The 22,679-nt window shown below is 49.0% G+C and overlaps 1 protein-coding gene across 1 annotated transcript in view; it reads right to left on the bottom strand.

The window, feature by feature from the left end:
• Window positions 1-224: 224 nt before the first annotated feature.
• Window positions 225-22,679, bottom strand: part of ARHGEF5 (Rho guanine nucleotide exchange factor 5) — a 28,356-nt gene continuing 5,901 nt past the window's right edge. Inside the window, exons 2-15 of the mRNA XM_043871990.1 lie at window positions 18,065-21,191; window positions 17,426-17,483; window positions 16,935-16,999; window positions 16,483-16,736; window positions 9,391-9,551; window positions 8,598-8,750; window positions 8,169-8,298; window positions 7,865-7,939; window positions 7,373-7,462; window positions 5,901-6,058; window positions 4,921-5,082; window positions 3,365-3,435; window positions 1,823-1,927; window positions 225-940 (exon numbers count right to left, since the gene is read on the bottom strand). Of these exons, the coding sequence (XP_043727925.1) occupies window positions 783-940; window positions 1,823-1,927; window positions 3,365-3,435; window positions 4,921-5,082; window positions 5,901-6,058; window positions 7,373-7,462; window positions 7,865-7,939; window positions 8,169-8,298; window positions 8,598-8,750; window positions 9,391-9,551; window positions 16,483-16,736; window positions 16,935-16,999; window positions 17,426-17,483; window positions 18,065-21,179 (4,755 nt within the window). The 5' untranslated portion in view covers window positions 21,180-21,191 and the 3' untranslated portion in view covers window positions 225-782. The remainder of the gene's footprint in view (window positions 941-1,822; window positions 1,928-3,364; window positions 3,436-4,920; window positions 5,083-5,900; window positions 6,059-7,372; window positions 7,463-7,864; window positions 7,940-8,168; window positions 8,299-8,597; window positions 8,751-9,390; window positions 9,552-16,482; window positions 16,737-16,934; window positions 17,000-17,425; window positions 17,484-18,064; window positions 21,192-22,679) is intronic.

Genomic DNA, 22,679 nt, shown 5'->3' with positions numbered 1-22,679 from the left:
AAAAAAAGGTTTGGAGTTTTCATCAACCATCAACTCATTCTATTTCCTGATACAAACGCTGAGGCCGTAACAAGCAGAAAAAAATTGCCCAAGCTCTCCAGGGTCAAAGAAAGAATCGGCCACTGCTATAACCCAGTCAGCATCGTGGTCTTTCATGACATCTGAACCATGGGATCCCACGTTCTGAACATCGCTCAGTGCACAGGAGTCTGGGGAGAAAACACTCGGAGAAATGCCACCTTTATTAGAGTGAGAGCCTATCACCTCACATAGCCGCCAACAGACCCCAGAGACCCAGGGCTGACCTTGCCCTGTAATTACAGGTCATCTCCAGAGTTGGAAGATACCTTAAAAGGTCACCGAGTTAACCCTCCCATCTGATTTGTCCATCCTCCTTAAATGTCTCCCTCCAGTGGACTGGGGTCAGATTCTGTTTAACACACAGCCATGATGGAAACTCTGGTCAGCTCCGAATCTGCACTCTGAAAGCATTTAGCTGCAGGGTAAGAGAAGTAAAGTTCCTTGGCTTAGGCCCCATGGATCCCTTTTTCTATGAGAAAAGGTTCTCAGAGTCCAGTGCAAAGTCCCTCAAAATCCCCGCACCAAGTACAAAGCACAAAAAAAGAGGAGGCCTGGGACTAGCTCCTGGCAGCTGGGTGTTGTTCTTGGGCTTCAGAAGGTCTAGTTCCTGATGTGTAGAAGGCCTCCACCACCATGTTCCGGGCCAGCCCTGTCCAGGAACATTTCATCCTTAAGCTCGGGGGTTTCCTCCCAGAAAACAGCTAGGTCTGCTGTTCCACCAGCTGTAGCTTGGCAGTCTTGACTCGGTGGGCCTCCTTCAGGTTCCGCGCGCGGACCTCTGGGTTGGAGATAAACTCCACTTGCTGTAGAGGGAACCAGCCTCGCTCCCCATCAGACAGTCTCACGCCCTCCAGCCAGCCTACGGGCACAGGGTGGGTGGGAAGAAGAATTACCTGGAAAAGACTCACAATAATTTCCCCCGGACCTCCTTCCTGGATGCACTTGTGAATTGAAGGCTAGAGGAACTGGAGAGTCCCCAGCATGGGGAATTCAGCCTCCCCATGCACTAGGTCTGATACAGTCTGTAGCTGCCCAATTCTGAGCCTTCTCCACTCTTACGGGTGAGCTGCATTCCCTCAAAATATATGTTGAAGTGCTAAGCTCAAAAGCCTCAGAATGAGGTCTTATTTGGGAGCAGAGTTGTTGCAGGTATTATTAGTGAGGGTAAGATGAGGTCATACCTGAGCAGAGTGGGCCATTCATTCAGTATAACTGGTTGTTGTTTAGTTGTTAGTTGTGTCCGACTCTTTTATGACCTCATGGATTGTAGCCTGCCAGGTTCCTCTGTCCATGAGGATTCTCCAGGCAAGAATACTGGAGTGGGTTGCCATTTCCTCCTCCAGGGGATCTTCCCGACCCAGGGATCAAACCCAGGTCTCCTGCATTGGCAGGTGGATTCTTTACCACTGAGCCACCTGGGAAGCCCAATATAATTGGTATCTTTATTAAAAGAGGGAAATGTGGACACCTACACACACACAGAATTCAGATAGAGCTTGGAGTGATACTGCCAAATGCCAAGGCAGCTGGGGCCATCAAATCTGGAAGAAGCAAGGAAAGACCTTTTCCTAGAGTCTTCAGAAAGGACTTCTGGCCTCCAGAACCATGAGAGGATACATTTCTACCCATTTAAGGCACCCAACTTGTGGCGCTTTGTTAGAGCGCCCTGGGAAATGAGGACATCCACCCACACCGTCCCACCTGCCATACCCGGCCTGTCCCCTGTGGAGTCCCCTCTTACCATCGCTGCTCTGCTGGGTCACCATCACCACGTCCGCCTTCTCGAGCGCCAACTCGTCATTCTCTCGGGGTTTGTAGGCTCGAAGGCACTGCACTTGTGGGGAGTCTTGGAAGAGAAGAGCAGGAGACGGGTGAGGAAAGGCAGGCACGAGAACGTGAAGGAGGACTTGCAGGGGTGGTGGCTTGAGAGGACTTGGAGGAGAGAGAGTTTAAACTGTTGAAAGTTACACACAAGAGAGACAATTGGAAAAGTCCCCATCTCCCAGGGACCAAGATGGTTGATGAGGAGATAGAAATGCCATCATTGAAACGAATCAAAGATTCTCTCTCTCTAGTGAAGATGAATTGAGAAACAGGTTGTGACCACCTTTTAGTGACCACTGTTACACAGAATTGAGATTCTGCTAAGCACTGAAATCTTCCCTGTGTCTTTCATCCTCATTGGATTCTGAACTCCTATAAAACTGTCTACGACAAACCATTTATCTTTTACCTAATTGTTCCAAGTTTGTGTTCTGCCTCTCCAACTCCATTGTAAACTCTGAGACTCATTCTTCCTTCTCTCCATGGTACATGTGGGACCAAATGAGACTTATCCAGTGGGCTTCCTGATATAATCTAAGCACTGAATGCCCTTTCGTTTCAGTTTCCTTTTCTATAAATTACTGAGCTGATCAAGATGGCTCAAGGACATTCTGGATTTTCTGTGGTTTTGTGATCCAGGGGAAATTTCCAAAGTTTTGAAGTTCAAAATTAAGAAGCCCCAGAGTATGCCTGACCCACAGTCTTCTATCTTACATGGGTTTGTGGCTCTTTATGCTTTACCACACTGCACTGGTTCTCTGAGAGAATAAATAGACTATGCACTGTTACCTGTACTTAGCTTGTCTGAATCTCCCATTCACAAGACCACAGCGATGGAGCAAGAATTTTCTTGCTTTCTTTCTCTTCTGAGAAAGTGAAGTGCAGCAGATGGATTGCACAGTGAACAGAACTCCATCTATATCCTAGTTTTCCTACGTCCTTTTCCAAAGTGCCCTGTATTTGTTCTTTTGAGTCACTAAAAGTTCAATGTTCCTTTGAGTTCAGTTCCTCTCTGGATGTAAATTAGAGAGTCCTTGCTGGAGGACAACTATGAGACTCAATACAGACACTTCCTAATGTGTGTGTCTGTGACTGCCTGTGGGTGCCTGGAAGCCTGGGGTAGAGGCAGGGTCTCAGGTCATCCCATACAGGGGGGTGGTGGTCAGGACAAATCTACTGTATTGCTACCCCCAAACTCACTCCACATGGACTTTCTCCCCTTATTTCCCCAAGCCTTTAAGTTGGTAAAATTTAGGCAAACAAGTAGCAGGATAGATTTAAAGGGATGAATATTCAAAATGAGTGAACTACTGCCCAAGGCAAGGAGTGTATGGAGGGGTGGCATTGCCAAGGTGATGAGCAGTTTTAAGCAGATGCATCTCAGTACCACCCACCCTCCTAAACTGCATCCAAAGCAGACTTCTGACCACTTCGCACTCCCTCTTGGACTTTCACCCACCATAACACTCCAGAAGGTCCAACTCCTCCCTCGGCATGGCCAAGGCTGAGATCCAGCGAAGCTTTTCACTTCTGAGAAAACAGAGCAGGGTCATGCTTCAGCAGCAGCTCTGGGGGTGCAGGACAGGGGCAGGTGGTGGGGAAGCGGGGGGACCATGGGAAAGACTTGTCTAGTTCAGTGATATCTAGGACAAAAGTCAATGGGACTCTGCTTGGATGGAAATTTGATCGGATCATGAATTACATGTTCATATGTCTTGCCACCATTTATCTTTCCCTTTCTCTTTCCAAGCTTACCCTCTTAAGGGCATCTCGTGTCTTTCAAGTAGAGGCATAAAGTCAACTGTCAATTGTGCACACATAGATTTTCCATTTGGGGAAGTCTACTGAGTGAAATGTTCAGCTCAATTGAGATTCCCTCTATCATTCTGCATACTTTTTGACACCCTGCCCACCTTCCTTCAGTCAAATATCTCAGAGACGAAATTATTCTGTAGTGATAACTGGGTCAGGTAGCTGCATCTACCATTTTTTTTTTTTTTTTTTGGTTATGTAATACTGGGTTGGCCAAAAAGATTGTTCCAGTTTTTCTGTAAGATGTTATAGAAAACTCCAAATGAACTTTCTGGTCAACCCAATATGATCCAAGCCTAATTCTGTAATTATCTGAAGGTTTTTGTATTATTTGAGCCTCTGCCTCCAACCACGCTGGAGTAACTGAGAGCTGACACTATTACTGTTCCAGGAAGATGCTACCCAAAGCACTAGACAAAGAATGTGAGTCTGTATCTGATGACCTGACGTTGGTGACATTTTCCATCTGTACAGCCCCTCTGTCCTGTAAGTGAGGGCAGGCATTACTGACCCTACCCTGAAGTGTCTTCCAATGGGACAAAACCGTAAAGTGTCTACAACGTGAGGACCCTCAGACCATTAGGTGTCAGGTCAAACTTTTCAAAGAAGAGGTTTCTTATATCTTCTGTAACAGCTGTAATAGATACAACTGTTCATTAGGGTAGGTACTGTGTACCAGACTTTTAGACATTATTTTGAATACTCTGCACTGTATGCATGTGTGAATATATTTTACTAATATTATTATTATTAAAGAGATGAGCCAATCAACATTCTCAATACTATAGATTTCTGTTCAACAGAGGACTGGGTGGGAAGATAGGAGCAAAGAAAGCTAAAAGCACCCAGTGCTTATCCAGTTCATGACTTATTCATGCATACACCCTCCAGCCTTGGGCACTGAGGAATTTCTGGCTCATTCACATTCAGTCGTGGATGTCAGTAAACCAATTACACACTTTGTCCTTCTTGGCATAACAGATGCTAAGCCTTGGTGGTAACAGCGACTTTACACCTCCCCCCACCCCCAGGCTCCTCAAAGTCACCTGTCAGCCCTAGGAGTTTGGGTGTAGGCTGGTCTGGGGATGCTCCCTGGTCCAGAATGGACTGACTGGTGCTGTAGCTGTTTTCTGCCCTGGTCCCTCTTCCTTGCCCGGCTGTCTTCCCTCCCTCCCCACAACCCCCCGAGCAGCCCCATCTCACTGGGTCTCCGTGCGGAGGAGGAACTCGGCCTGGGAGCCCTGGGCATTGTGCCGCAGGAAGAGTCGGAAGAGGTTTTTGTGAGCTCCGTGTAGCTTCATCTCACACTTTTCCCCACGGACGGCAGAGAAGGGAGCATGGTCGAATACCAGGAATCGGCTACCCCTGCAAAACACGAGGCTTTTCAGCCTGACGCTGGGGTGGTTGGACTTCATCCATCTGCTTAACTTTACAATTCAGAATCCCTGTCCTTAGCATGTTCAGCCTGTAAATTCTCATGAAAAACCATAAGATGGTGTCAGCGTGCCCCTGGAAGGGATCTGTCAATGGCTTGGCAAACCACATATCCAGGGCAATGGATGCTCACCACTTTAACGAGTTGAAGAAACAGAACCAGTATAAAGTTTCTAAGGACCAAAGAGTTAGGATCTGGAACTGGCTAAGTATCGCTAGGCTAGAAGGCTGAGCCCAGCCCAGAATGTGTGTTAGTTGCTCAGTTGTGTCTGACTCTTTGCGACCCTGTGGACCGTAGCCCACCAGGCTCCTCTGTCCATGAGGATTTTCCAGGCAAGAATACTGAAGTGGGTTGCCATTTCCTCCTCCAGGGGATCTTCCCAACCCAGGGATCAAACCCAGGTCTCCTGCACTGCAGGAAGATTTTTTACCATCCAAGCCACCAGGCAAGTCCAGAGACAACATAGACTTATTTGAAAATGTGATATAGGCTAACATGCTGCATTTTGCCCTGTCTATAACATGGTCGAGGTCCTGCCGGGTGATCTCAGGATGTAATTCAGTGGGATTCCCCTCTTTGGCTTTGGATCTTTTCTCCTCTTCTCCAGGTCATGACCTGGACTCCATGGGGTGAGCTGTTGAGAAGGTTCCTCTACAGGACCAGGACCCTTCTCTGTCCCCTCTAGTCCTTCCCTCTTGCCTCATCCCACGTCCCCCTCGCGTTCCGGCCTCCCGTTCCAGTCACTGACTCTCGGGGCCGAGACAGCAGCAGACAGTCGTTGAAGAGGTGCAGGTGGACGGGGCGAGTGTTCAGCTTCCTCCGCAGCGCCTGGGAGACGCTGAACTCCAGGGCCGTGAGTTCTCCACTCTTCACCAGCCAGCGTGACTGTGAAATGAGCGGGAATATCTGTACGGAGCAGGGAAGAGAAAGAAGGTGGTTTCACACACAGGACACGCGTGAGGGCAGGCCCCTCCTCACCAGGCCTTTTCCTCTGACATCCCTCCACCAACGATGATCCCTTCACATCTTCCTTCTTGCTCACAGCCCATCCACTTAAACTCTGCTTCTCTCTGAAGCATCTGACTACCGCTGTCTCCTGACTACTGCTGGCTGGATCCCATGTCCCCAGCTCACGCAAATGGAAGATGCCCTAAGGTTCAACCCAGGAGAGTGACTCCATGAGAACGCTCAGTTTTAGACACTAGAACTGAAGAAAGAGATGGGAGAATCTGACTGGGATGGGTGGACGATGCCCCAGAGCTGAGACCAGTATATGATGTGTCTCATAGAAGTTCAAGGTTTAGGGTGCTTCTGACGTCTCTTCTTTCTTTGATTATAATCTGAGATGTGAGAGGGGCAGTCAGAAACAGATGTGGATGAGAATACAGAGAGCTCAGTGGAGTCTGCCTGGAGTTTGCACAATGTTAAGGGTGCTGGACACTGATTAACATGTAGAGGAGGGATTTTCCCTCTCCTTGGGGGAGGTAAGGATAGTATCTGTTCTGAATCAAAATTTGAACGTGGAATGTCGATTTTAAATCTGGATTTGGATGCCAGACTTTGGCCCTCTATCTGGATTCAATTTTATATTGCCTTGGTGACTAGATAGAGACTAAAATATTGAATAATTCAACTACCAAAAGTGTATCTTTATAAAGGTGTACATTGATAAGTTCTCTCTCACTGCCCAGGTCTCAAAGGCACTCTCTCCCCATCAAGTAACCACTGTCCTTTATTTCTTAGGTATCTTTCCAGAGTTTCTTTATGAATACACAAGCAAATACATATAAATTTTTATCCTACTTTTTTGCTAAAAATAAGATACTGCAATACATATACAGCTGCATCTTCCATTTTCCCCTTAACACTATAAAATAGAAATTGAGTTTGCTGTGTGACTCAGGAAGCTCAAACCAGGGCTCTGTAAAAACCTGGAAGCCGGGGATGGGGACAGAGGATGAAGAGAGAGGGAACATATGTTTACCTATGGTGATTCATGCTGATGTTTGGAAGAAACTAACACAATATTATAAAGCAATTATCTTTCAATTAAAAATAAATACATTTAATTACATAAAAAAAAAAAGAGGTAGTAGGCATGTGGGTATTCCAAAGGGCAGAAGAGAAGGTGTGCAGAAAGGAGCTTAGAGGCTGGGATACTGTGAGCGAGACTGTTCTATGTTGGAAGGTGACCCATGGGGACACGAGGGATGAACTTACTTTGCACTCAAACTCAATCTTCTGGCTCAGGTAGATCAGCTCCTCCGTCCGTCGCATCCTCTGGACATTGTTATTGCAGTCTCGGATCAGCTATGTGTTCAGCAGGGAGAGGAGAGAGGAAGAGAACCTGGTTAAGAGGTCTTGACTTTGAGTCCCCTGCAAGAAATCTGGAAACTGGCTGTGATAGCTCTCCTTGTTCTATAGGCCTGGAACTGAGCAAAGACAGCGCAAGGATGATGGTCTACTTTGTGGAGACCTGCTAGAACATTCCTGGCTGCATCAAAGGAAGATGTAATCTGGGGACTGTCCCTTGGTGTGGAGTGTCCTTGTGGCTGAGCGGCGTGAATGCTTGGAGGTTTGGTGGGTGCAGTGAGGCAGCTGAGTGATCGCATTGGCCAGGACTTGTGCCTCCTGGAGTCATGGGCTAGGGCAGGGGCAGACTTCTCTGTGAAGGACAATCAGGGGGTCCGAGCAGGGACGGTGGCCGCTTACCTCCTCCAGGGCGTGGTGTGCTTTCGTGGCCTCTGCTTCCTCTGCAGAGCCAGGCTGTGTTCTCTTCAGAATGTTCTATAGAACAAGGCATAGGCAGGAGCCAGGTGGAAAGAAGGGATGGGCAAAGAGGAGGCAGAGGTCAATGGAGAGGGTCAGGAACCAAACTGTAGCAGCCAACCATTCTGAGAAAGGAGGGTGGGGGCCGTGGGGAGACAGCTCACTGTCCACCGGGCGTGGGAGCATAGTGCAAGGATGGACCAGCCTCTGGGTTCAGGGGAGCGGGCTGAGGGGGGACTTGCAGTACCTGGAGCAGGAGCTTGAGACGGGTGATGCGCTGGAAAGGCAGAATCAGGAAGGACTTGAGGGAAAGGCGCTGGCAGATGGGGGCACTCTCCAGCTTCTCCAGGACCTCTCGGAAGCTGCTGTTGCTACTCCTGCAGGGCAGGGGGCCTCGGGTGAGGAGGGGCGCAGGGCGTACGGGGGACACAGTGAAGGCGCGGGGCGAGGGGGCGCAACGGAACACCTATAGGCTGAGAAAGAACGGTGGGGACCCAATGCAGAGGAGCCCCAGGGAGGATGGCTGAGGGTGTCCTGGAAGCGGGGTGGGGGTGGCAATCGCAGGCCAGGCACGAGAGCATGTGCTCTCGGGGGCGGGGGCGGGGGTCACACTGGGCTGGCTATTGGGGGTCACTGCAGGGCCCAAGTGGGGACCAAATGGGGGATCAGGTCTCACAGCAGGCTCTGGAAGGTGCGTTCCTGGTAGGTCTGGTTGGTGACATAAGGTAGGTAGACCCGGCGGAAGTTGGGGGCGTGGCTCAGGACCACATCACACACTTGGAAGGTGAAGATGTTGTTCTCGAAGTTCTCTTCCAGGTCAGAAAGGAACCTGCACAGAGTTGAAACAAGTCTCCTGAGACCTGTGGGTCTCAAGTGAGGAGTCGGCTGACCCCTGCTGAAGCTTGAGCTTGGAACTTCTCTCCATTAGTCAATAACGTCTACTGACTGTTCTTCGCTGTAGAGTCCTTGTCACACACCAGGGTTCCCTCTGCTGCTACTTTGCCCCTGATCTAAGTCTCTGGTTCTAATATTCCACGCCTTGTCCTTCTTTTCATCTTGTTCTGGTTTTCTGATCGTCAGCTGTTTCCCACCCCATCTCCTGGAGAAGGGAATGGTTACCCACTCCAGTATTCTTGCCTGGGAAATCCCATGGACAGAGGAGCCTGGCAGGCTACGATCCAAGGGGTCGCAGAGTTGGACATGACTGAACACGCATGCGCCTCATCTCCAACGCTGTGCACGCCCCCAGGACAGCCAAAACCTCCATCCAGGAAGCATTTCTTACTTAGTTATCCATTACTGTTCCCATCCACCTGCACTTCCTCTCCTTGCTCTCCCCATCCCTACAGCCTCTGGGAATCATGCAGGGAGCAATGAGAGGGCTCTGGAAACGGAAAAACCCAACGAGAGGTTTACAGGCTAAGAGCGTGAGGCTGAGTGAGTGGTCTATGGGGGAAGGGAACGCTCACATGGTGCTGACGTCACGCACATCCTGCAAACGAGAGAAGAGCCATTGGTGATCCTGGTTGGAAAGGGTGGCCCGGAGCTGCTCTGAATGTTGGAAGTGATCCACAGCTATATGCAAGCTGCGCAGGTAGGAAGCCTCTGACACAATCAGCTCAAATTTGGCCTAAGAGATTAGGGAGAAGGAAGACTAATTAGAAACATTTATTGAATCCCTAGCGCCTATTAGCCACTGTGTAACATTTTAGGGATAGAGCGGTATCCATGACACATCCTATTAGAGCTCATAGTCAATATCAGAGTCCAACCTGATCTCAGGAGACAGAACGTTTGAAGCTGAGTGAAAGACATGTGCAGACTCTCAGAGGTGGAAGAGAAAATGAGGCTTTCAGGAAACTCAGATACACTGAGTATCATTGAAAGCAAGGGTATCAAAGGAGAGGAAGCTGGAGAGGCAAACAGTGAGGAGGTCTGAGGATTGTCTAAACAAGGTAAAACACGACAATGGGGAAATGAAAAGAGCCTTTATATAGGGGATAACTTGGTCTAATTTGTTTTATATAAAGATATATCTGAGCACACCATGGAGAAAAGATTAGAAGGGGCAAGAAAGACACACGAGGAAACCGTGATAGTAATTCCAGAGGAGAGATGAAGGCCTAAATAGCCATGAGGATGAAGAGATATAAGCCAATTTCATAGTGATATAGGAGGGAGATTTGGAAGCACTTGGTTATCTGCTAGAAATAGAAGCTGAAAGAACAAAAAGAGTCACAGCTAATGCCTGTTTTTCAGTTTGGTAACTGGGGCTTCCCTGGTGGCTCAGAGGGTAAAGATCTGCCTTCACTGCAGGAGACCTGGGTTTGAGCCCTGGGTCAGGAAGATCCCCTGGAGAAGGAAAGGGCTACCCACTCCAGTATTCTTGTCTGGGAAGTCCCATGGACAGAGGAGCCTGGTGGGCTATAGTCCATGGGGTTGCCAAGAGTAGGACATGACTGGGAGACTAACACCCTTTAACTGGGTGAGTGATAGAGTTCCTAAATGAACTAGAGATCTCTGGAAGAGGAATAGATTCAGGCGATGAAGGTAATTTGGGGTTTGAGGAGCAATGGGAGGAAGCAGGATATTTGAGGTTTAGATGGTGCAATTGTGGTTTAATGGAAATAGCCCAATTGTTGGGAAGTTCCAGCAGGAGGCACAGTGACTCACAGCCCTGTTCTCTAGCTGGGCTGGTCAAGTTCATCACCCAGGCATGCAGCTTCAAGACAGATGCACGGACAGAAAAGAGAAAGAGCACACACCTGGGAGATGACGTGGATAACTAACGACACGGCTGCAGGCCACGCACACACAACCCTGAACCAGGACACTGAGGCTTCACATGCGTCCTGGCTCAAATATTCACTCCTTATGTGACTTTGGTTGGCTCATTTAACCTCTCTGAACCTCAGGTTTCTTGTCTGGGTTGATACAGTGACCCCCTCCTCACAAAAAAATACGTGACAGGCAAAAGAAATGGAGTCGGTGAAAGCACCTTTTCCCAGAAGTGCTAATTCAGGAAAGGAATATATGTGTATAAGCACAGAGGCTTTTCTTCTCAGAAACGTGAGACCAGAGCTGGCCCAGGAATGCTGGCAGACTTCCTTGAATTCTGGTGTTGGTGAAAGAGCTATAGGGTCCATATCACCTGCCCACTCATTGGTCCATAAATATGGGCAGACCAGTGATTTTCTAAATATCACCCACATGCTTTAAAAGTTGAGGTCAGCACGAGGCCCTCAGGTGTGAGCTTCAAAAAACCTAAAAATTTATAACTCTTTAGCTTGGTAAAGCACTGTTTATTTATACATCCTTACAGCCAAAATTTTACTCCTTCCCACTTCTGAAAGGGGGGAAGAGTATGGTACTAACATGTATCAACCTATGTACCAGATGGGCTTCTCTGGTGCCTCAGGGGTTAAGAACCCGCCTGCCAATGCAGGAGATGTGGGTTTTGATCCCTGGGTTGGGAAGATCCCCTGGAGAAGGAACACTCCAGTATTCTTGCCTGAGAAATCCCATGGACAGAGGAGCCTGGCAGGCTACAGTCCATGGACTTGCAAAGAGTTGGATACAACTTAGTGACTAAACAATAACAATGTACCAGACACCATGCTCAAAGTTATATGAGAGTTGTTTCATTTAAACCACAAAGCAACTCTGAAAAGTAGTCATTACTATCCTTGATTTTTAGATGAGGAAAGAGATTTAGTCAAGTTACATAACTTAAGGTTACGCTGCTAATAAATGATAAATACAGGATTCAAACTCAGGTCTGACTTGAAACTAAAGAGTAAATATTTTGTATATAGTGTCAGGAAATGGTCTAACCTCATTATTTTACGTGGAGCTGTCCAGTTTTCCTAGCACCACTTATGAAGATACCACTTATGTCTTTACTCCATTACATAGACTTGCCTCCTTTGTCATAGATTAATAGACCATAAAATAAAGGAAAACAGTGACAGACTTTATTTTCTTGGGCTCCAAAATCACTGCAGATGATGACTGCAGCCATAAAATTAAAAGGTGCTTGTTCCTTGGAAGAAAAGCTATGACAAAGGTAGACAGCAAATTAAAAAGCAGAGACGTCACTTTGCTGACAAAGGTCCGTCTAGTCAAAGGTATGGTTTCTCCAACAGTCATGTATGGATGTGAGAGTTGGACCATAAAGAAGGTTGAGCACTGAGGAATTGATGCTTTTGAACTGTGGTGTTGGAGAAGACTCTTGAGAGTCCATTAGACAGCAAGAAGGTCAAACCAGTCAATCCTAAAGGGAAACAGTCCTGAATATTCATTGGAAGGACTGATGCTGAAGCTGAAGATCCAATACCTTGGCTACCTGATGCAAAGAGCCGACTCACTGGAAAAGACCCTGATGCTGGGAGAGATTGAGGGCAGGAGGAGAAGAGGAAAACAGGATGAGATGGTTGGATGGCATCACTGACTCAATGGACATGAGTTTGAGTAAACTCGGGGGGATAGCGAAGGACAGGGAAGCCTGGCAGGCTGCAGTCCATGGGGTCACAAAGAGTCCAACACAAGTGAGCAACTGAACAACAACAACAAATAGACCAAAGTGGATGCATTCATTTCTGGGCTCTCTGCTCTGCTACACTGATCTATGTATCTGTTTTAGTGCCAGTATAATACTGATTACAAAACTTTGTACTATAGTCTGAAATCTAAAGGAGCATGACACCTCTAGCTTATTCTTTTTTCCTCAAAATTCCTTTGCAATTTGGGATCTTTTGTGGTTCCACATAAATTTTAGGGTTATTTATTTTAGTTTGGTGAAAAATGTCATGGGTCTCTTGATAGGGATTACATTATATACCAGCTCAAAATGAATTAAAGACCTAAATGGAAGACCAGAAACCGTAAAATGCCTAAAAAACATAGGCAGAACACTCTTTGACAAAAATTGTAGCAATATGTTTTTGGATCTGTCACCTAAGGCAAAATAAATAAAAGCAAAGATAAACAAACGAGGCCTAATTAAACCTAAAAGCTTTTGCATAGCAAAGGAAACCACTGACAAACAAAAAGACAACCTATTGCAAATTATGTGATTGATAATGGCTTAACACCCAAAGTACATAAATAGCTCATAAGACTCAATACCAAAAGAGCAAACAACCTGACTGAAAAATAGACAGATGACCTGAATAGACATTTCTCCAAACAAGATATACAGATAGCCAACAGGCACATGAAGAAATGCTCAACACTACTAATCATCAGAGAAATGGAAATCAAACTTATAAGAAATCACCTCACACCTGTCAAATGGCCATCATCTAAAGGTCTACAAATAACAATTATCAGCAAAGATTTGAAGAAAAGAGAATCCTAGTACACTATTGGTGAGATTGTAGATAGGTGGAGTCACTATGGAAAACAGTATGGTAGTATCTCAAAAAACTAAAAATAGAACTAACATATGATTCAGGAATTCCACTCCTGGGTATATATCAAAGAAAATGAAAACACTAATTCAAAAAGATTAATGTACCCCAATGTTCATACCAGCTCTATTTACAAGAGCCAAGATATTGAAGCAACCTAAGTGTCTATCAACAGATGAATGGATAAAGAAGACGTGGTATACATACATACATACAAATACACACACACACACACAATGGAATACTACTTGGCCATAAAAATAATGAAATCATGCCATTTCCAACAACATGGATGGAACTAGAGAGTATTATGCTTAGTGAAGTAAGTTAGAAGAGAAAAACAAATACTCTATGTTCTGTAGACCACTGTATGTGGAACTTAAAAATAAAACAAGCAAATGTATATAATGAAACAGAAACAGACTCGCATATATGAGAACAACTAGGGTTACCAGTGGGGATAAGGAAGAAGAGAAGGGCAAGATAAGGGTTTCAGATGAAGAGGTAAACACTATTACGTATAAAAAAAATAAGCAACAGGATATATTTCACAACACAAGGAAATATAGCCATTATTTTCTAATAACTTTAAATAAAAAATAACCGATAAAAATACTGAACCACTAATATAATACTGTAAATCAACTATACTTCAATAAAAAAAGTGATAAACATTTTTTGACTGATTACTATGCACTAGGAACTTTTAAAAAATTATTTTTCAATTGAAGTATAGTTGATTTACAAAGTTTCAAGTGTACAGCAGAGTACAGAATTCAGTTACACACACACACATATACACATGCAAAATACATACATATATACATACATATTTCTGCTTTATTGACTATGCCAAAGCCTTTGACTGTGTGGATCACAATAAACTGTGGAAAATTCTGAAAGATATGGGAATACCAGACCACCTGACCTGCCTCTTGAGAAACCTGTATGCAGATCAGGAAACAACAGTTAGAACTGGACATGGAACAACAGACTGGTTCCAAATAGGAAAAGGAGTACGTCAAGGCTGTATATTGCCACCCTGCTTATTTAACTTATATGCAGAGGACATCACGAGAAACGCTGGGCTGGAAGAAGCACAAGCTGGAATCAAGGTTGCCGGGAAAAATATCAATAACCTCAGATATGCAGATGACGCCACCCTTATGGCAGAAAGTGAAGAAGAACTAAAGAGCCTCTTGATGAAAGTGAAAGAGGAGAGTGAAAAAGTTGGCTTAAAGCTCAACATTCAGAAAACTAAGATCATGGCATCCGGTCCCATCACTTCAAGGCAAATAGATGGGGAAACAGTGGAAACAGTGGCTGACTTTATTTTTCTGGGCTCCAAAATCACTGCAGATGGTGATTGCAGCCATGAAATTAAAAGACGCTTACTCCTTGGAAGGAAAGTTATGACCAACCTAGACAGCATATTAAAAAGCAGAGACATTACTTTGCCAACAAAGGCCTGTCTAGTCAAGGTTTTTCCAGTGGTCATGTATGGATGTGAGAGTTGGACTATAAAGAAAGCTGAGTGCCGAAGAATTGATGCTTTTGAACTGTGGTGTTGGAGGACTCTTGAGAGTCCCTTGGACTGCAAGGAGATCCAACCAGTCCATCCTAAAGGAGATCAGTCCTGGGTGGTTTTGGAAGGACTGATGTTGAAGCTGAAACTCCAATACTTTGACCACCTGATGCGAAGAGCTGACTCATTTGAAAAGACCCTGATGCTGGGAAAGATTTAGGGCAGAAGGAGAAGGGGACAACAGAGGATGAGATGGTTGGATAGCATCACTGACTCGATGGACATGAATTTGGATAAACTCCAGGAGTTGGTGATGGACAGGGAGGCCTGGCGTGCTGCAGTCCATGGGGTAGCAAAGAGTCGGACACGACTGAGTGACTGAACTGAACTGACTGATACATACATATTCACATATATATATTCTTTTACAGATTCTTTTCCATTATAGGTTATTACAAAATATTGAATATAGTCCCTGATATACAATTAGTCCTTATTGTTTATCAATTTTATATATAGTAGTGTGCATCTACGAAACCCAGACTCCTAATTTATACTCATTCTTGGTAACCATAAATTTGTTTTCTACGTCTGTGAGTCTGTTTGTATACACACCACATCTTCTTTAACCCTTCAGGTGTTAATGGACATACAGGTTGCTTCCATGTCTCAGTCATTGTAAACAGTACTACTGTAAATACTGTAAATAGCATTTATCTTTTTTTGATTCTCCCAGGAATTCTTTGCAACCAAGTTTTACAAATGAGGAAACAGAAGCTTGGAAAGATCAAGTATTGGGCTAGCCAAAAAGTTTACATGGATTTTTCCATAACATCTTATGGAAAATCCTGAATGAACTTTTTGGCCAAGTCAATAATTTGGCCCAAGTTAAATAGCTAGCAAATATTAACGTGGGTCCAGGTCATTTACGCCAGAACCTAAATGCTTAAACATTGTTCCGTAATGCCTTTCCATTGTGCCATATCGTTTTCCCAGGGAGAAAGGTTTAACCCATATTTTAGATTGATTATTAAGATAAGCTCTCCATGTAAAACATATTAATGATAGTAACAACATGAGACCAACAGCCTTTACTGTAGTCTTGCTATTGGAAGGGAGGACCAAGCAGAGCCTGATGGTCATTCAAAAGCCTCTATGAGACCCGTGAACCACAGGACGGCTACAAGGGCCACTCAGCAAGGGAATAGCAAAAAGCCCCTGCGTGCATCTTGGTTGAAGAGGAAAACTTCAGTGTAGGCTGAACCTTTGGTTGAAGAGGGAAATGTAAGTCTAGCCTGAAGCTAGACTAACTAGATTGAGCATATACTCCTCCCATCGAATTCAGGGGCACGGTCAATTTGTATGAGCTCAAACCAGTAATACGGAGCAGTAAATGGTCGATGGAGTGAGAAGGAGGTAGATGGGGGGAGAGTGGTGATGTTCACAAAGCAATTCGAACCCAGCAAGCTGGGGATGACCCGGCGTCTGGTGGTGAGTGTGGTAGGGACAGCCTGCGCGTGGGGGTGGCGGCTGCGGTGATGGCGGTGAGCAGGAGGCGCGGACGTGAACAGAGGAGACCCCGCTTGCCCTTCTGCAGCCCCTGCCCCAGCCCGCCCCGGTGGTACCTCCTGAAGCTTCTGGTCTTCGTGGGTCATGGAGAGCAGCACGGTGCTGTTGCGCACCACGGGGATCTCCTGCCACAGCGAGCCGCTGGAGGCCATGGAGAGGCGTCGCAGGTAGGACTCCGAGGAGACCAGGGCCTTCCGGGGCTGCCGGGGCGACATGGGCCCCGGTGCCTCCGTCAGGCTGTCCAGCCGCTGCTGGCTCTGAATCTCCTTGTTCAGAAACACATCACTGTATTCCTGATAAAGCAGCTGAGCTACAGGGGTGAAGCGGTGCGGGAGAGGGAGAGAGTCAGGGAGACGGGGAGTTGAGGCTCTGAAACACAAGCTCACCAAGCCCCGTGGCTCTCCCGGCATCTCTCCCCACAGACGGCCAAGTCCCACCGCGGATGGCCACGAAACCCTCTCTGGCTCAGGCCAAGCACTCACGCAGTCCACAGTCCACAGGTACTCACAGGAGTTGATGAGCTTGGAGCACCGTCTTGAAAAGCTTCCCATCACCTCCTTTGGCTTTTTCTCCCTGTGGGATAAAGAAGGGCTCCATGGTGCTTGCTGGCCATCAGACATGGAGAAGCCCCAGGCGACGAGAAATAAGACAATCTCTGACCACTGGGGCACGTGCTAGAATATCACGGCCAAAGCCTCTGAAGAGGCAAGCTGTAGCCTGACGCACTTTGGCTTAGTTCGAAGCTCTTATGGATGTCACGTCGAACTTTTACAGCAGGGTTTAGTTCATGGCCAAAGGGTCTAGAGGGATGGGAGATTGGGATTCAGGTGCAAGAACCATGTAGACAAAAGATCTCCCTACCCTGGAATCCTGGTGTCTGTCCCTTCCCCTCCCTACCCCTGGAAAAGACATAGTCCCAGCACCTTTGTCAGCTAATGAAAATCTCAGTATCCTAGGAAAGAGAGAAAACTGTACCCGTTGGGAGAGTGGGTGACTCACCGGAAAACAATGGCATCCGACAGGCCAGGAGATCCTTCTATGGTGGGACCTCTTGTGTCTAAAAATGGAAAATGGGTAAAGTAACAGATTTCGAGGGGGCGTTCAGACAAAGTCAAAGAACCTAAGACCTAGAGTGGGAGATGTAGGCATGGGGGCTCGGGTTAAAGGTTCAACTGGGAGTCTGTGAGAAAGGGAAGAGCCCGAGTCGAAAGCATTTGAGGACACTGGTGCCAGGTCTGTCCCCATCCACTGCATCAGAATGTGAACCGGACAAGGAGGAGATGCCTTCTCTGCTAGTGGAAGGGCATCGAGCAAGTGTTTGTAACTGGAAAGTACTCAGGGGTGGCAGTGGCGGGCACGGGGCAGGTGGGCCTGCAGAACAACGTTGGTAAAAAGAGATGCACCATCAAAGTGCACACCACGGTAAAGTGAGAGAGACGGAAGGGGAGAAGAAAGAGCCTTGCCATGAGCTCACAGACATCCTAGAGGACTTTCCCCTGCTTGGGGCTGGGTACGTGGGTGGGGGAAGCTAGCAGGGGGACCAGCAGGAGCCTGGAGGACAGAAGACAGGTGAGGAGGGGAGAGCCGGACAGAGTCTGCCCTGAGGTGAGGTCCCTGGGGTCCGGGCTCCGCACTCACCTACAGGGCTCTCGGGGAGGATGGAGGGTCTTCGCAGGCCCTGCCGATGCCAGTCCTTGTGCTTACTTGACCCCTCACCGGGGACCACCACCGCCTCACTGCCGTCCTCCACCGGCCTTCTCGGGTCCCGTCGATGGGGCCAGCTCGACGCCTTCTCCAGGAGGACGTGGCCCGGTCTCTCCGGCTGCCTCGCTGGGCCTACCTCTGACCTCCTCAGGCCATTGCTTCCTTCCTTCGGGGCTGTTCTTCTCCAAGACCCTCTGGCAGGGGCTTCGGACTCTTCTGAGAGCCCGGGTTCAAGGGTGGGTCGCTGGACCTCTGGAGTCCATGGGGTGGTCGGGGAAGAGGGGTGTAGAAGGGCTGTCATGTTACTGAAAGCCAGGCCCGGGGGCACGTCACTCTTACACCTGCCGACGGCAGCCAAAGGGTCGGTTGCCCGGCCAGTGGCTGGAGGCCAGGAGACCCGGCCTGCAGAAGGCGGGGTGGACACAGTCCACTCTTCACAGACAGGCCTTGGCCTGCCTTGATCCCCTGAGTTCACGAGTCCTCCCTGCGAGCTCCTGCTCCTCCCCTTGGACTTTGGGGGCAGAGGGGGAGGTTCAGTAGGAGGATCCAGGATAGGGACAGGAGGGAGAGGCTTGTAGATCCTTGAGATACTCGACGAGACAAGAGGGTGGTGGGGCTGGGGGGCGTGGGGGGTGGGGGGTAACGGCTTGTTGTATCTCTGCTTGGGGGAGACAGAGTGTTGAGTGTGGGCTGGCGCGTCTGGCGTGGAGGGCAGCGGTCGGTGCTCCCTTGCCACCAAGGGGTTGGGAACATGGGCTGGGGGGACCCTGGGGGGAACGTGGAGCCCCGGACCCAGGGTGAGTGGTGGAGGATGGCTGTACCGCTTCAGCGTGGGGACCCCCGCAGGGAGATGGCCATCTCGCTCCACCATGGAGGGCTGGATGGGCCTCCTCTCCGGGGGAGGCAGGGGTGGAGGTTCATGGATCTTCAGGTCTATGGGGGTGACAGGGGTTGGGGAGGAGCCACAGGCAGGAGACCCGGGGGCAAAGGCCCAGTGCTTCTTGGGGCCCCACGGCTGACTGCTGGGGGCGCTGCCGGCCGTGGCTGGATTTGAGGCCGGATCTCCAAAGTCCGGCCCCGGAGCGGGTGGTGAACTTGAGGCTTCTGGAATAATGGTGCAGTCCCTTGCGCTTCTCCTGCCCCTTCTTGGGAGCACAGAGCCATAGATGACAGGTTTGGGGGGCCTCTGTGGCAACTCTGAGTGGGAGGAGGACAGGGATATTCCCACCAGGTGTGGGGCTGCCTCTGTCCCGTGAGACCCGGGGAAGGAGTTGCTCCTCACGGGGTGGACCGTTCCGGTGGGGCTGCCCAGGGACCCCGGGGGGCTGGCCTGGCCCGCCAAGGGGAAGCCATAGTGGGCCGCTGGGGGGGTCTCAGGAGCCCCATGGGGAGATGGACTGTCGGTCGGGTGAGAGGCTCTAGAGGTTTCTGGAGAACAGGCAAGGACAGAAGGCTCCCTCCTGGGACAGGCAGCCAGGGGATGGGCTGGTGCTGTGGCAGCCGTGCCAGGGAGCCCTTCAGGAGGACCAGGCGCAGCTGCCTCTGGGCTCCTTGGAGGGGTTGCAGAGGGACTGTAGGCAGAGACCACCTCAGCACCCCCGCTGCATACGGTCTCCTGCCCCAGCTCAGAGCCCTCTTTCTGGTGGCGATGAGCAGTTTCTGGGTCCGGGGACTCCTCGGCAGGACAGGAACCAGGTAAAGAAAAGGGCTGGTGGGAGCATCCTGTGGGTTCTGGGGCAGGACTCGGAGCTACGGGGGACAGAACCTCAGCTCCAGGCTCTGTCTGAGTCCCCGGGATCCTGGTTGGGGGAGAAGAGGCCTCTAGAGGCAGGTCACAGGGAGGAGAGACCTCGGGGGCGACCAGAGCCAGCGCAGTGGGACCCTCACGCTCTCCTGGTTCTAGGCAGCTCTCTTCTCCTCCTCCCCCAGGTGTGTCCCCCTCCCCGCCCCCTGGTTCCTCCTCTGGTGACCCCACCTCCTCCTCCTGCCCCTCTGGGGCCTTGGCTTCCCGCTGCACACCCGGATCTTCCGGCTTTCCACTTCCCTTCTCTGACTTACTTGCTGAGCTTTGAGTCTCCCCATCCTGAGCATCCACCTCATTCTCCTCTGGCCCTGTTGACTCCCTCCCCTTCTGCTCCCCTTGTTCTAGATCCCTGTGGCTCTGAGTTCTCCAGACCCCCTCCCTATAACTCAGACCCCCCAGCTCCTCCCCACGGTGCCGCCCCTCTCTTTCTCCTTGACCTGCGCGCTTGACATCATTTTGCATCTGCTGTTGTTTCTGTCTCCCTTCTTCCTCTGCACCTTTAACCTGCTCTCCCATCTGCTCCGGAGCCCCAGAAAGCCCAGCAGAGCCAGCAGCCTCTCCCTGAAGTCCCCCTTCCTCCAGCCCCTCAGTTCCCTGGAGACACCGGGGGCCTGGACTTTCCTGCCTGGCAGGTCCACACTCCGAGTCCTCCAGGGGCTGACAAGGCTCGGCCGGGTGCTCGTCGTCACAGGAAGGCCCGCGTCTGGTCTGGGCACAGGCGTCAGGGGACGTTTCCTCCTTCCCTTCTGCTTGTCCCATTTCCAACATCAAAGACGTGAGTTCTGGTCTCAAGTCCACCTCTATGCTGCCGCCCAGGTCCCTGGATACCCAGGCCGTGTCTGGACAGTCACCCTGGTCAGGGCAGGCCCGGAGCTCCAGGAAAGCTGGCGTCCTTGCCTGTCCATCTGCCAGGCTCTGGGGCCTGGCCTCCCGGCATGAGGGGGTGTCATCACAGGCCTCAGCCGTCAGGGTTTCCTGGTCGGTCTCCACCTCTGCAGAGGCTTCACTGAGGAGAAAGCTCATGCTCTCAGCTGCACGGTCATTCACATCCCTCACGTGTCTCTGCTGGGTCTCCAAGAGTGTGCGGCCCTTGGCCCACTGACACCACAGGTCCTCGCCCTCTTCGACTGAAGGCTCCAAGGCAGGGGTCTGGCTGCTCCTCATGGGAGCTGCCTGGATAACTGGGAATTCTGCTCCAGCAGGGATGGGAGTCGAGGCTCCGTGCTGGGGCTCCTCTGCTTCCATCAGCGCTGAATCCTAAAGAGGAATAAGAGACCAAGTTTCCACCCCCTCTTCTGCTTTATTTGTTATTTATCCAGAGGGACAGACCATAAAGAACAAGCATGGGGCATTTCTTTGGTTCCATTTGCACTCATTCTTTGAGACAAAGGAGAAGGCAATGGCACCCCACTCCAGTACTCTTGCCTGGAAAATCCCATGGATGGAGGAGCATGGTAGGCTGCAGTCCATGGGGTCGCTAAGAGTCAGACACGACTAAGTGACTTCACTCACTTTGAGACAAAAAGTCTTTCACAAAGTAAGCAATGGCTTCTACAAAATTTATCATTGATTTGTTCATTTAATAAATATTTGCCAAGTCACTCTTTGAAGGGTGGGGTATTCGGTAGCAAACAAGGCAAACAAAAACCATGTCCTCATGGAGCCTGTAGTCTTGTGAAGGAGACAGATGAAAAACAATTACGTTAGGGCACCAGACCGCTGTCAGAGAGCTCCCCGCATTCCCCAGTGGTCATTAAGCTCTAACTGGTATGACGTCATGGTGTCTCCCTGTCGACTCTCTGGACACCTAGAGTGACTCAGGCCCGTATAACTCCCAGACACTGTGAGTGACACACCCTAGATCTTACAGCCCAGAGGAGCAGTGTCTGGAGGGGAATCCGCCTTCTAAACTGCTGACGGGATTAAAACAGGTCTGGTCATTATGGCCCGTGTCTGAGATACCACAGCACCGTATAATCTCCTTCATAGAGGGTCTGAATTTCACTCATCTTATTTTCCAGAGTGTCTAGTAAAGCCTGTAACTAATTAACAACAACAACAAAAATTGTGTTTCAATTACAGAACAGCTGTAGTAAAGTGGAATGATAACTAGACTTAGATGAGAACCAGATGAGATTAGACGAGAGTAGATACAAAGGGTACCCACTTCAGTGAGGTCCATCAAACTGGGGACCCCTCACCATCTTACTCTCCCCTTCTCTCTAACATGAACTCATCTCGTCACTGGTCACTTTTGACCTTCCCATCTTTCTTTGCTACTTTGCAAAGAATTTACAAACCAATTGGTTTTGTTTTTAGGAATTGCTTCATTTTCTTGCAGTTCAAAGCAACCCACACTTCACTCTGCCCATCTTCGCCCTCTGACTATGCCAGAGTATCCTCATCTCTAAGTGCCATCTTCTGTAGCCTGTCTTCTCAGGACCTGATGCAGTGGGTTAGCTTGTTCTCTAGCACCTTCACCTTCTTTGTCGGAACCATCCCACCAGACTTTAAGCATGTTTGTACCTTTCTTCTCTTTCCAATGTACACGTGGAATTCTTCACACCTGCTCTCCTCATATCCTTGCATCTCACCTACCTCCAACCAAGCTTTAACAGCACCACTTTGCTCACCTCCCCTACAACCTTCAACTTGTTAACTCTAAACAAGACTCTGCGGATGCTTGTTTTTGGTGGTTCTTGCCAGCATTTGACACTTCAGTGGACACTAATTGGACATTACACA

The sequence above is a fragment of the Cervus elaphus genome, chromosome 18, assembly GCF_910594005.1.
Source record: "Cervus elaphus chromosome 18, mCerEla1.1, whole genome shotgun sequence".
NCBI classification, from domain to species: Eukaryota; Metazoa; Chordata; class Mammalia; order Artiodactyla; family Cervidae; genus Cervus; species Cervus elaphus.
This window is presented reverse-complemented; position numbering and strand designations above follow the sequence as displayed.